Source organism: Parus major, chromosome 2 (genome assembly GCF_001522545.3).
Source record: "Parus major isolate Abel chromosome 2, Parus_major1.1, whole genome shotgun sequence".
Classification (NCBI taxonomy): Eukaryota; Metazoa; Chordata; class Aves; order Passeriformes; family Paridae; genus Parus; species Parus major.
Genome location: NC_031769.1, coordinates 146,236,188 through 146,251,206, shown reverse-complemented (window position 1 = coordinate 146,251,206; position 15,019 = coordinate 146,236,188). Strand labels below are relative to the sequence as shown.

General features: G+C 43.0%; 1 protein-coding gene across 5 annotated transcripts in view; it reads left to right on the top strand.

Moving 5' to 3' along the window:
- Positions 1 to 11,571, top strand: part of TRAPPC9 (trafficking protein particle complex 9) — a 444,786-nt gene extending 433,215 nt beyond the window's left edge. For 4 of the 5 annotated variants that reach the window (XM_015618287.2, XM_015618284.2, XM_015618289.2 and 1 more), the window contains 2 exons: positions 1,163 to 1,386; positions 8,469 to 8,716. In XM_015618287.2, the coding sequence (XP_015473773.1) occupies positions 1,163 to 1,386; positions 8,469 to 8,648 (404 nt within the window). In that variant the 3' untranslated portion in view covers positions 8,649 to 8,716. Of the gene's footprint in view, positions 1 to 1,162; positions 1,387 to 8,468 lie in introns of all 5 variants that reach the window. The other variant, XM_015618282.1, reaches the window with a different exon arrangement.
- The last annotated feature ends 3,448 nt before the right edge of the window (positions 11,572 to 15,019 follow it).

Sequence of the window (15,019 nt, the reverse complement as noted above, 5' to 3'; positions counted from 1 at the left end):
CTAAGTTAAAATAAATTACTTTGGTGTTTTGTTTTGGTTTTTTTTTTTCTGTGAAAACTCCTGAAGCATAAAAATAGTGTCTTTCCTTGAAGAGGGGATATTACTAATGTAAATCCAATGCAGAGGAATAATATGATGTATGTCAAAAGGCAAGCAACCGAGGAGGAGCTGGAGTGATGGAAATGCCTCACAGGCATATGAAATTGTGGGGATAGGTATTCACACAAAGGATGCTTTCTTACATGTGCCCAGGGCTTTCTCTTATCTCTGAACATGAACCCAAAGTGAAATAGAAATGTTCCTGTATTAATAGTGCATTGGAGATAACCCTCATCTGAAAAATACAGTAATACTGCACAACTGGGAACCCTTTCAGAGCAGGGAATTGGACTGGCAATTTCATAGTGTGTTGGTAATGAAACATTTTGGTTCTGTATAAGCAAATGGGCAAGGTTAATGGACACATTACTCCGGCTGTCATTGTCCCAGCAGTAACCAATTTAGAGGCTTTATATTTTCTGCTGTCCCAGAAAGGGAAAGAAAAGTAGAAAATTAAAAATAGAATTCCCAGAGTGATTTAAAGTGCAAAGAGTGAACAAGCTTGTAGTACTCTAGTATAATTTTAAAATCCCTCTTTTCCTAATAATCTGCATTATATTATATGTATTGCATTGCAAATTCTGCCAATGTCTGTTCTGGTCCAAATGCTCACCTCCATACAGAAGGATTTATTCTGGCTGTAACACATGAGCATGGGCCTCCAGCCCTGGATCTCTCTAGCTGCTGTTTGTATTGATGGTTCCTGTTTGTATTTCCCTTCACCTCATGCTGTTGATTTGTAGCACCATGAGAAATGGTCTGTGGCTTTGGCCTTCAAGGGAGGAGTTTAAAAAATATCTTCTGGTGCCTGTGTATAGATCATAATTGGGTTTTTTTCATAGCTCAACAGCTGTGGACAGATATCAGGCCCTCATGAGCTGGTTTTTCTCAAGTAGGTGTCCTGCACAACAGCACAATGCTGGGTTTTCTTTCCCAAAATTAATTGTCCCACACTCCTGGTTTCATTGAGGTTGTTTTTTTCTTGTTGAGTCTCCTGTCAGGATTAATGCCATTTCTGAAGCAGGTGTCCAGCCTAATGAGGACTCGTTTCTTTGATTTGCAGACATCCTGGTTGATGGCAAGGTCTGTGACTGCGACGTGGTGGTGACGTGCCAGGTGGGCGACCCTGTCCCCTTGCAGGTGAAGTTGACCAACTGGAGCAAGCACAGCGTGGGGCCCTTTGCTCTGACCATGATGCCCTACCAGGATTACCAGAACGGGGTGCACAACTATGAGCTGCAGGATGCCATCACCTTTGTGGGCTCCAACACCTTCTACATCGATACCGTGAGTTGTTTTATCACAAGCATCAGCATTTTGAATGATGTGCATTTGAAAGGGGCTTCATTACTCTATTGTGCATTTTAAAGCGGATTAATTTTTGGAAAGCCCCGTGATTATGGCAGCTATTGCTAACAGTGGTGGTGTGTTTATCAGGAATGGTCTCTCTGAAATTGTTTAAGACTGCAATTTCCTACCATGTAAACCACTAGAAAAATTATCAGAGACAAGAACTTCTGGTCACCCCAGCTCTGGCTGAATGTGAGGGGGTAACCTTAGATTGAATGTTCAATACCATATTGAATGTTCAATACCAGTCCCCTGAGTCACCCAGCCCAGCCTGCAGTAATAGATTTTAAATAACTTTTCTTTAGTCCATAAGAAACATTCCCCAGGCTGAGCCAAGGAACTCAGCAAATCAGTTTTAGTCAGGTCCTGAGGAAATGCAACTGACTGCAAAAAGAAAATGCTAAGCATTAATGGGCAATGTGATGAGGTGGTTCATTTCCTGCATGCTTAGCATGTTTTTATAAAACCATACAGAAATGCTTAAAAAGAACAAAACAAAACAAAACAAAACAACCTTTTAAAAAAATTTGAGATTATGACTTTTCTCTAAGTTTCTCTAGAAAATACAAGTCTAGGAGCTTTTCACTTCTAAGGCAAGACACTGAAAATACAGATAATGCTACTCATTCCCACATCCTTCCCTCTGAAAAATACAGTAACAAAATACCTGGAATGAAAATTTTCAGGCAGTGCTGCAGAATGAAATGAGCAGCATTTCTGATAACTCCTGAAATAAACATGAAGAAGGGGGTGAGTATTTGGGATAGTGCTTAGCACCTTTTTTTTAGGTCAGCTCTTCAGATTGGTAATAAAATATATCTGTCAAAATTAAATATATAAGTGAACCTTAGCTTGAAAGAAATTAAAGGTTAACCACAGAGATAGTCACCATGCATATTTTTCAATTACGCATCACGGGAGAAAGTATTTCTAAAAGCTAATGAGCATGAAATATACCATCACCTTGAATTTTAATGGGGGCTAACTTCATTCTTATAGCTGAATAATTTAAATATGTCAACAAAAATCATCCAGGGATGGCTTTCTTTGACTCTGTTTCTGACAATGTGGTTTTTAATCAGAGTGGTGGTGTTTGGATGCCCAGCTGCCAAAGGGCCTGACCCTCCAGGCTAATGAGGGAAAAGGGAGATGTCAGTGTGATGTATTCCTACCTTCTGATTGAGTCTCCTACGGGGCAAAAAGTCAGGAGGTCACATCCCTGATGCCTGCCCAGGCGGCCTTCTCATACGTTACAGTCCCTGCTTTTGCCCCATTGCTCAGTATTTTGACATTTCTCCTGTAAACACAGTCCCCAGGAAGTTAAAAATAGAATTGCTTTCTGCTGCTTGTCCTCCTTTCCATACAAAAAGGTGAAATGAATAAAATGTTGACTCTCAGACAAGAAGTGTTACATTTCACAATGTGTAGTGTTGACACTACACAGGCTCCTAGGGAAGGTGCTTGGCCGTGTTTCTTTGGGATGTAGAGCCCTGGCTGTGGAAGAAAATCCTTTATGTCTTCCAGAGGCCCTTTCTTCCCTCATAATAACTAATTTAGGAATAGAAAGTAGATTTCAGAAAGTTCCACTTGTTTTCCAATGGGAAAGCCCTGATTTGTGCATTTGATGCTTCAGGGAAGAACCACCATGCTCAGAATTGTGCTTATGCTCTGAGTTTGGCCAGAAGTCAGACAGACACTGGTTAAAAAATCAAAGAAGCTCGTGGCTGGGTGGGATGAAAGACAACCAGAGTTTCTCCTTTTTGTAAACAAAAGTTGAAATACTGGACCAGATTCCCTGCTGGTTTTCAACTCAGTGCTGCTGTGTGGAAGCTGTTAAAAACGTCCCCATCATTTTTTTAACCTGAGGTCATGGGCGATTGACTATTTTTCTTGTTTAGTGGAGGTGGCTTGAGGTGCTGCCCTTTCCCAGCTGCTTGTGAAAGATGCTCCCTTCTTCCCCCAGCAGGCCCATCAGGACAGACACTGTGAGCACTTGTTTTCATACAAAGTTCCCCAGTTTAGCAAAAACTACATTGATCAGCAGTTTAAGTTAATTGGGCTGACTTCACACTGACACTAGCACAGGGATGCTGACATGATTTATTGCAGGGCTGAGCTGGGTGGGAGGAAGGATGGAGAATCAAGTCTGGTTTGGTGTACCACTGGTGCATGGTCAAGAGTGAGTGGGAGCATCAGGTATTACAGCAAGGGCAGATACTCCTCACACCCTGGAAATTCACTCTGTTGTCATGCAGAAACTTCATTATTGGTACAAGAAAACCCCAACAGATCCCTCTGCCTTCCTAAATGTTAGTTTCATGTTAAGTCTCATGCTCAAAAATTCACCATTATTTTTGATTCCAGACTAAAAAGTCTCAAAGCCGTTTCTGCTGCTACCTGGAAGACAGGGAATATATACAGGAATTTTCAGGATGCACATGTTGCTTTGCAGTACGAATATAAATTGTTGAAAGGGTAAAAGTCACACAATTTTGTATTTCCCTTTCTTATGGCCTGAAGTCCAAGTTAGAAGATTTATCTTGGAAGTAATGTAATGATGCTTGTTCACCTCTTTGTGCTTTTACCTCAGCTCAATGCAGCAGCCTGGGTTTGTGTCACAAAGTTTCTGCTAGGATATGCTACTTCAAAAAGCAAAGTCTTTTCTGGAAATTTATAAAGTATATTGAGTTATTTCCATGCATTTTAAATTATGTAAAATCTATATTTTTAAGCAAAACTTCTAATTTGGCTAGCCTTACTTTTCTCTGTATTTGATAGAAAAAGTGATTTTTTCCATTATGACTTAAATATTTGACATTTTTTGTTCAGTGGGTGATTTTGAAACACAAGTTAACATGGTGGAAGCTACCATTAAAATACAGTGGATTTATTTATATTTTTTCCCTTGCTTCACAAAATAAAATTTATCTTTTGCCCTATCATCAAATTTTTTAGTTCTTATCAATGTTGAATATTTAGGTGATGAGACAGTTGCTTTTGGCCAAATTAAAGGCAAAAATATTCTTTTTTCTTTTCAAAAATATTCTTCACAATCTTCTGTGGAGAATTCTGTACCTTCCAGCATTTCATCCTCCCTTGTTGTCCCTGCTTGTGCCATTACTTAATTCTCAAGCAGGATTTTTCCTGTGTGTGTTATCACGCACAAGCCCAAGCGATTGGTAGTGAGAGATGAGGAGAAATTCATTAGTAGATGGTCATTTTGAATGAGCTCAGAAGCCATGGTGAACATTTGCTCACTCCTGGCAGGTCCTCTGTGGCCCATCTGGAACAAATTATTTTTCTTGGCACTGTTTTATTCACACTGTAAACTCTTTGGGGCAGCGAGCAGGAGCTGGCACCAGCCCTAATCTCCAACTGAGCTCCCTAAGTACTACAGCAGTATAAATAAGTAGTAATTAGTTCTAAGCAATCGCAGTCCCACATGGTAGCCTAAATCAGGGAAGGATTAGGATGGAGCTAGAAACTTAATTTTTCTTCTATCTTGGTGGAACAAAGGAGTAATGTGGTCTTTTTTCCTTCATTTTCGATCATTATTTTCTGAGGTACAAGCTGCTCATCTTTGTTTCCATGAATGGTGGAATTTTAACAAAACCTGTTTTAACTCTGGCCTGGCTCAGGAACGTCAGCATCCTGATGAATGATTCAACACACATACAGGCAGATATCTGGGCAGGGGCACTTCCAGAGCTGTGTGCTGCTAGACTGAAGGACAACACGAATTTGTGCTGGGTCAGGCACAAGTTGTGCTCCTCACAGTTTATCGGGGTCAGGCACTGCAGTCAGTGGGGTGGTGTCTCCTGACCACCTGGACAAGCCCCTCTGAGTGGCTGAGCAAGTCATCAGAGCTTATGCAGTTTAGGGAACATTTTGCCTCATTCTGCATTTGGTCGGGTGAATCTTTGTGTTGAACAGCTGGCTTAGATGTGGTCATCCACTTTGCAGACATTTGGGTGGATGCAGTTCCAGACTGAGACCACCTGAATGAGGAGGTTTCACCAGGGGTGCTGGCTCACTAAGCTCCCATCAGTCAGTGGAGGTGTGTTGTGCAGCAGATAGAACCTGGCTGATTAACACAGGGCTCAGATTCCGTTGCCTAGAAGTAGAAGTTTGCTGTCACACAGGTGCTGTGGGTATCCCACCAGCCACCAGGTGTGCCAGAAATCCTGTAAGAAAGACATCCTGGGCATCTTCCCAGTCCTCTGCAGGTGTCTCAGTGCCTTAGGCCATCCCATCACCTGTGTTTAGGCAACTCTATTCTGGCTCTGCAGGCTGCCTAGGGACACCATTCTGTGTTTGCTCCACTGTCTGCATTGACAAGATATCCTCCTTTTGCAGTAGGAGCTTGTATACCTTGGGCTCCTAAATGTAGGTTTAACCTCAAAATTAGTCCTGTGCCTGGTGTAGAAGCTGGGCTGGATGTGAACCACTGCTGACCTGGCTGCTGCATCTGAATGTCTGATCTTTTGGCAATGTTTGTAGGCAGCCCCACTGGAGATGCAGCCTTACTTTCCAAAGTTGGTTCCTGTTTTGAAGGAAACATCTTGAGACTTCTGCAGAGCCACCTGCACTTAAGCAAGGAGAAGGTTTCAAGCTCATTCTGCTTCCGTTTCTCCTCCAAACCACAAGTGTTGATAGAGTGGTGGCAGTACAACAGATGTGGGTAGAGCCCAAGCCATGAATGTGGTGTCTGGTGTTGATGCTGATGAGTCTGAAGCCACCTTCCTGCTTGCCAAGAGCTCTGAGCTGTGCTGATACAGATATTCCTTCATGGTGCAGTGAGATTAGGAAATATGGACCAGGAGCTTGAAAAAGCTGAGGGGCCTGAGGAGGTTTTGTTTGCTGTTTGCCTGCACCCACTGCTGGCGTTGGTGCCTGCCTCGCCCTCCTCTGGATGGAAGTCCACATCAGTTCCAGTGAGGCAGAAATCAGGCAGGCAGCCCTGGGAGAAGGCAAAGGGACATGGCTTGATGTTGTTCTGCATGTCCAGACGCAGTGCCAGAGGGCAAGAACTTGTACCCAGCCAGGAGGGGAGATGCCAAGGACAGGGTCAGGGGAACAGCTGTGGCTGCTCTGATCATTCACGTGGATGACATGATGCTGATACAAGTTTGCTGTAGGTCAGCAAAAGTGCTCAGCACTAAAACCAAAAGGAGCCTGGGCTCTCCAGCCCTGAGGATGTGGCTGTGACCAGCCAGGCCCTTGTGCAGGAGCTGCAATTTAGAGTCATAGAAGCACAGAATGGTTTGGGTTGGAAGGGAACTTCAAGCTCATCTCATTCCAAGCCCCCTGCCATAGGCAGGGATGCCTTCCCCTATCCCAGGTTGCTCCAATCTGCACCCAGCCTGGCCTTGAACACTTTCAGGGATGGGACATTCATAGATTCCCTGGGCAACCTGTTCCAGGGCCTCACCACCCTCACAGTAAAGAATTTTTTCCGTATAAGTAAATTTCTCCTCTTTCAATTTGATCCCCATATCACTATTTGATCCCTATCACTAATCCTGATTGAGAGTCTTTTCCAGCTTCTCTGTAGCTCCTTCAAATACTGGAAGGTGCTTTGAGGTCTCCACTCAACCTTCTCTTCTCCAGGCTGAACAACCCCAACTTTCTCAACCTGTCTTCATAGAAAAGCTGCTCGGGTACTTTTAACAACTTGGTGGCTCCTCTCTGGACTTCTTCCAGTTTAGGGAGGTCCAACAAAGCAGACTGATAACCCAGGGGATTATACAGCATGCATGTCTCCTGGCTAAAGAACCCAGCAATGAAAGTCCAAACTAAAACTGGAACAGGAGAAAATGTAAACAGCTCATTCCCTTCACTTCTGAAAGCTACAGGGAATCTGCCTCATGGAAGGTGGTGGCTGGAATTTTTCAGCTCTCTTGAATAACCTTGAGCTCCCTGCACCCCTGAAATCTTCTGCTCATCATTTGCCTTCCCCCTCTTCCCCTCCATGGCCTTCCCATCATCCCTGTTCAGGGCTTCCCAAGCACTGGCAAATTGTCCTTCAGCAAAGGGTGCCCATGAGCACTTTCCCAGTTCACACCCCATTGTTCATGTCCCAGTTCACCACATGATGAATTTTTTTGTAGTAGGGAACAGCCCTGATCACGTCTCAGCCTTTATTGGGATTTTTCTGCTGGGATGAAGCTGCTTTTTCACAATTTTTGTAGAAATTCCATCCAGTGGAATGGCTTTGTGTTGATTTGGTGCTTAGCATTTGCTGTAACTTTAACTCAGTTCTAGGCATCCTGAAACTGGATTTAACATCTTGTGGAAGCAGATACTAATTCAAACGTTATCACATGCTGAACGGTGGTGGGAGTGTTAAAGTTAGAAATTACTGAAGTGTCTTGCTGAAATGATGGACTGAGATATATTATTTGTTGTGAAGATATGGATTGTAGATGGATTTGTGATGAAGGAAGATACATAAATGTAGAAACAGTGTGAACTCTGTATATTTAATTTGGACAAGTAAAATCAGGATGGCTACTGTTTCTTGGAAGTTTCTTGCTAAACTTCATTATTTCAATGATAGTGATCTAATCCTAATTAGAATTTGCAGTCAGATTGTGTCTCAGTAATAAGTGAGAATAACTTAGTTGTAGCTAAGCTGCTAAATGGTGTTTAACCTTGTATTTAACATTAATTCAGAGACATGATTTATAATAGTGATGTTGGTAAATGCAGTCGAAGGAGAGATTTAGGGTGATGTCTACCTTAAACATATTCTGTTTTGGAATCAGTGACTCCTAAAGGTTCATGTCTTGAGCTGTGGCACAGATTTACTGCATGAGTGAATAACAGGATTAATTTTTTATTGTAACAGTTTTACTAGAATGGGGACGAGATGTTTACTCCTTTTTGTATGAGAGCATTATTAAGATGTGAATCTGGAGTGCTCTGAGACCCTTTGAAGGAGCTAATGAATTTCAAACTGCAATTAATTTGCCTCGTTGGTGATTTATTTGTACTGACTTTTGTGTTCTCTTCACCAGGTAAAGCCAACCAAAGACTCTGTGTACTTTGGATCACTTCTCTTCCTCTACACGGGTGATTTCTACCTGAATATCAAATTCCATGAAGACAACTGCAGCAGGGAGCTGCCTCTGTCCTGGCTCTGCCTTCCCAGTGTCCACATCCGTGCTACAGAGCCCGTGACCCCAGCTAAGCTGTAAATGCTCTGTGTGCTGCTTGATTAACCACAGCACACAGCAGTGCTTGGCACATCCTCTGCTTGACCCCAGCTTGTTTCTGTCCAACCCCAGGACACTGTCTCTACTTTGGAGGAACAGCTGAACACTTTCTGAATTGGCTGATAGTCATTTGGACAGCTGCTTTAGCTAATTTCAGTGGTGGTGGGGGGGAAAGAGAGATTGTAACTATGCTGAAGTTCTCCTCTGATTCCAGAAAGCCTTCGAAACTATATGTATTATATATACTTCAATATACTCCATTGATATCAGTGGTTTGAAAGAGTCTTGAGAGCTGAATTTTGCTATATGCTTGAAGGTCTTAAATCCTATTTGAATAATCCTGTTTGATCATTTTTCAGTAAGATTTGTATATCTGTATGAAATTCCTCCTGGTTTATGCTGGACCCATGGCATGTTCCCTTGGGGTATAGATCTCTGATATTTTGTTTTGGCTTGCTCTTGTTCATTTGTTTGCTGAGAATTTGGTGTCTTTGGTAGCAAATGGCAGTAGTGGTGCTTTTTAGTGTGTTACTGAAAGTAAGAATAGCCTCCAGTTATTTCTCTCCCTCCCCTGAGCCCAGGGCCACTTGCTCCTGGTAAAGTCACTGACTTTAGTTTGGCAGATCTGTGAACTAGAAAGGAGAGAGGGTGAGGAAGAGCAAAAGAGTTTTGTCCTTGAGAGAATAAATAAGCCAACTTTTGGTCTGCCTAAGGCTTGCCTGTGAATTTAGGCTTTCACAGTTCTGTTTTACACAGTCATAGTCACTTGAAACATTTGCAGACTTGAAGATCCACCAGAATTAATCAGAAGATCATTAATATAACTTTTTGTGTGTTTTTTCAAGCTGTTTTCGTTAGATTTTTCATACTAATATGCTGCTTTTTAAATGTGTCTGTTTTTTTCTCTTTTTTTTTGGTTTTCTTTAAAGTTTGGGGTTTTTTTTTAAGTTTAATTACTAGGCACTTAAGGCCATGGAATTCCTGAGTGTGAAAGTAGTTGTTGAATGTACTGATAATTTAGCCTATTTTTCAGAATAATGTTTTTGTATAGTGAGACATGTTTTTACCCCATGTAAAGCAGGGAAATGTCTTAGCTGTGTGATTAATACATTATTTCGTGGACCATATGTTTAAAAACCTATCTCAGTCTTTTCTTAAAAACATAGTTAAATTTGGTGGCTGAATGTTTTGGGGGTGGATACACCAAGATGTGGCAGGGACACTCCAGTTAGCTCTACATGATTTAAATCTACATGCACAACCTCTTTGCAGATTCTTTGTTTCTTTAGAATTCATGCAAACACAGGCCCCCACTGAATGCCTGGCCTGACCCTTCCTGCTCTGTTCTGGCTCTCTGCATCGTGCCCAGGGCTGCTTTTAGATGTGACTGGTGTTTTCCATAGGAAAGACAGTGCTCAAAACTCCATTCATTGCATGTTTGCAAATGACTGTTCATCCTAAATATATTCCTAACCTGAGGGAACTATAGATGTAGCATGATAGCTGTAATTCCAGTGTATGCAGGGTATTAGCTCTAAAAACCTGTGTTGTGGCAATGTTATCCATGTTTGTGCTTGAGCTGTGGCTCTGTACTCAGCCTTGAAAGTGGAAGTTTTCTGTCTTGACCTGATGAAAATCTGAGCCCTGCTGAAGATTTATTTGCAGTGATTCACTGCTCTGTCAGGTGCCAGTGAGGTCCAGTAACAAAACTCTTCCTTAGACTGGCACAGTGGCCCTGGGCCTGAGACACCCCTGCAAAGAGGGTCCAACAGATGAGTTGGGCCTGTTTTTCTGTGTTGGTGGAGCTTGGCTGACCAGATTGTGCCATGAGGTTGAATTCTCTGCCCCTGGATAGAGAATAAACAGAAAAAATAAGATCCAAGGAGAGCAGGAACTAAACCAGTAAATCTTCTCTGTAAATGCTTGGTTTTCACATGAGTGTTGCACAACACTCTTGCAGCAAAATCCAAATTGGGTTTTATTCGTTGTTCCCATAAAATTCTAGGAATGCAACTAAGGCTTTGTAAGGACCACATTATATTTGAAATAAAAATATTGTGAAGTAGATGCTGTTGCAGTCAGGATGCTTCAATTTAGCCAGCTAAGAGACTATTCTTTAATTAATTTTTTGACAGTGTTCTCTGAGATGAGAGGGTCTTGTTCTGTGGAGCCTGTCCTGGGATGCAACATTCCTGTGCCTTCTACTTATAAAGGATCCTGATCTACAGCCCACTGAAGCTGTTAGAACACATTTTATTATAACAAAGGCAGGCTGCATATTTTCTAGGTATCCAATATGCCATTATAAATCTGTCATATGTGCACATAAATATAAGTTCTTATGTGTGAGCTGACCCTTAAGGGTCTGTCTGTTCATTATATAGTAGACTAGTCTGTCCCTTGTCAACTTGGATGCTTAGCTGCTTTTGGCTTTTATGATATCTTCCCCAATTTTTCTCACATTTCTACTTGTCTTGGTGAGAGAGATGAAACACAAGAAGTTCTTCCTTCTGGGGATCATTTTTAATTTGTCCAGAAGGAAGATATTTAAGTGTTAGTGCAATTCAGAGAAAGGTTGAGGGAAAGGTGCTTAAAATCACTGGGGTTGCTGTCAGGATTGGTCCTTGTACTGCTAGAAAGAAGGATGAGACTTGTCTTCCCTGCTTTCCTTTCTAAATACCGAAAATTTCTTTTTCTTTCTCTGAAATACCCAGCAATTACTTTGAACATAATGAGCTGAACTGTTCATTGTAAATCTGATACGAACCAGTGGTTGCAATAAATTATTCCTAATTGAAATGGCCATTGATGAGAGCAGATGTTGATCCCATCTATGAATGACTGGAGAAGCATAAGTTATGTAACTTCAACTGAATAAATACTTGTGTCTTGTTATTTACACCTCTGTCAGTCTCATCAGTCTGTAGTTCTTGGTTGTGTTCTTGTGTGTTTTTACTGATAATAATGAATTTCTCTTGATACTGTATTTATTGTGTCTCTGGAAGAATGTGTTGGATCCTGGAACTGAAATTTCAGCTTCACTCAAACTTTCTCTTCCTAGATGAACTTGGAGGTTGTGAACCCTGTCTGCTCTGTAGTGTGGCTCCTGTGCCAGTGCCTATTGACTGTCAGCTGAGGAGAGAGAGAGGAGCTCACATGAAAGGCAACAAATGGACAGAAGTTGTGTCCAGGGAGGCTTAGGTTGGATATTAGGAAAAGGTTCTTCACCCTGAGGGTGGTTCTGGAACAGGCTCCCCAGGGAAGGGGTCATAGCCCAGAGCCTGACAGAGCTCAAGAAGTGCTTGGACAATGCTCTCAGGCCCATGGGGATGGTCCTGTGGAGGGGTGGGAGTCAGATTTGCTGATTATTTTGGATCCCTTCCAACCTGGCTTAGTCTGTAACTCTGTGAAATGCCTCTGTGTCCCAATATTGAGGTTGATGGTGAGGCCCTGGCACAGGTTGCCCAGAGAAGTGATGGCTGCCCCATCCCTGGAAACATTCAGGGTTGAGTTGGACAACCCCCTTCAGGGCTCTGAACAACCTGATCCATCTGAGGACATCTCTGCTCATTGCTGGAGGACTGGAACTTGACCTGAAAATGTTTCTTGCAGCCCAGTGCATTCCATGATTCTATCACCCTTTCCATCCTTTAAGAAGCAGCTCAAAGGCTGGAAGGACCATCTTGGAAGACTGACTGCAAGCACTTAAAACCCATTTGATGCTGAGTTCCTTCTGTCAGTCTCAGAGCTCCTGTGTTTATATTCCCAACCTAGAAGCTCTTAAGGCTTCCTTAGTGAGGGCCAGCTGCACACTCCTTTCCTTGAGTCCTCTGGCTCCTTTCCTGGGTGTGGGCACTTTGTTTGTCCCTGGCACAGGGCTGTGCATCCATCCTGCTCACACTACACACCCCAGAGCTCCAGCAGAGCACAGAGCTCGCTCTACACCCTCAGAGCAGTGCTGGCTGTCAGCTCCCCAGGATGGAACCAAGCCTTCTGCAGCTCTGGGTGTGCAGCTCAGCTGTGTGGGCACAGGGGGGATTCGAAGGCTTTCTTACAGAGCTTTGCAAACACTCGTGCTCTTTTCTTAATATAGAAGACATAAAAGATCTGGACAAAACTTTTGTGCCAAGTGTTCCATGATAACTGTTTCCTTCTGGGGTTAGGTCAGGGTTGTTGTGCACCTTGGGTTGTTCAGCATCTTGTTAGCTCTTAGCTTCTCATCTTGCTTTTTCTTACCTCATCCTTCCCACTGACTTCCACTCACTGCACTTTTCTTTGTTTGGTCCCAACAGGAAGCATCAACTTGTCCCTTTCTTTTTCTCCCTCCTCTGCATCTCTGTTAGAGCCCTCCTCACACTTTGTTCATGTTGGGGAAAAAATTGCTTCAAACCCAATTTCAGCTGCTAAACTGGATTTAACTCTCATATATCCTCTCCTTAAAGCACCTTGAGCTATTTCAGTTGAACAGGATCTTGTCTGTTTTGTTACAATCTGATGTTTCTTGTTGGAAGGATACTTTAGGCCACTGCATTCACAATGCATCAATTCCATAACACCAGTGGGACTTCGTGTAGGTGACATGTCATTGAACATACATTGCTCACTTCCTGGCCTTGTGTTCCTGATTTAGCACAATTTTCAAGTGTGTGCCTAATGTTAAACACATCAATAGAAAAACATTAATAGGCCCTCTTTTGACAGCCAATTCACTCACACATCTCCCTGGGGAATTTGCTAACCCTGTGCCTAGATGTGCAATCTTCATCTGAAGCTGTAAATTTGTCATGGTGGCCCACATGCCATTGTGTTGCATGGGCTGTCACCGCTGGCTCCCTGGAATGCTGGCACAGGGAGAAGGCATCTCACCAAAATCTGCCACTGTATTTATACAAGTCTAGGAGTGCAGAAGATCCTTCCAGGCCAAGATATGCTCAGTGTGTGGCTGTACCAAGCACAGAAATGCACCCTGGAGGTGTAAGTCAGATGCACAGACTTGCCTGGGCAACCACCTTGTCCCCAGCACTGTGCACCAGGCAAAGCAGTGCCCAGCCACATCCTGCTTCCAGTTGCTTTTCCAAGTGTTTCTCTCCCAAGGGCTGGTGCCTGCACATCCTCCCATCCTCACCATCTTCACAGCCACAGGAAAACTCCTCAGGAGTGCTCAGAGAACACTTGGCATAAGGGAAGGCATATGTTAACAATGAGGCAGTGCAGCACCATTTCTATGCTGGATCCTCTGCGGAGAAGAATTTGTTACGGCCCAGCGTTCTCTGATGCCGTGGCTGGAGAAGGGCAATTTCAACCCCTCTTCAGTCTGGATTCAGCTTGAACAAAACAATGTAGACAATGCCAGAGAGAAATCAGGCCAGCTTTTGAAACAGTGGAACAATGAGCATCTTGTTAATGACTATGAGGATGTCATCACTAATCTGTGTCAGAAATGGGGCCCTTCTCCTCTCCAAAGCCTGCCCATGTTCTTACAAGCTGGTCCAGGCCAGTGGCTGAAGTGATGCCATGGTCTTATTCAGGCATCTGCCTTCCACCTTCTTTCCCAACAGCTCAGATCCAGAGTAGAGATGCCCTCCCCTCCCCATTCCTTTGCCTGATTCACCTCTTTGTGTGGCCACACAAGGCTGAACCCATGCAATGAGTTGAGTTGAAAAGGGGAAAGAAGAGGCAGGGGAGTGTTTTCCTTTAGTGTGTGCACATGTGAGTGAGTTATAATTGAAGCTGCATCATCACACAGAAGCCTGTGAGGCTGCAGCCTCCCAGACCAGAACTTTTGGGGCAGAACAGGGGTAAATGAGCAGTAGGAGCAAGGGAGGGAAAAAATGCAGAGGGAGATGGTACAGGGCTACAAAGAGACACCTCCACAAGGTGCCTGAAGCTGAGATGAATCAAGGTGAAGCAGGTTATGTAACTGCCACAACATTAAAAATAGGTTATGCTGTATATTAAGATTTCATTTATAAATTGTTTATAAAGCATTCATAAATGTTAGATGTGGTAAGCACGTTATGCACACAAATACTTTGTGTTCCAGCATTATCGATGGCCGTGTCCATGGCAGCTGCAGGTATTATGGATGGTTAAATCACAGCTCTGGAGACCAGCAGTTCAATAGCAATACACAATAAATGATTCATCAATCACCTCAACATGTATCAAGGAATTATGTGCTCTTTCTAAATGGAACCTTAATATGAAGTGTGACCTTAGGAACTGTGAAACAGGGAACTTTTGCTCCTTTCATCCTTTTTTTGTTCCTTAAAAACCCCAAACCAAATCAATAAAACACCAACACCTGCCCTCCCCCACACCCCCCAACTCTCAATTCACCAGTTTAATAATGA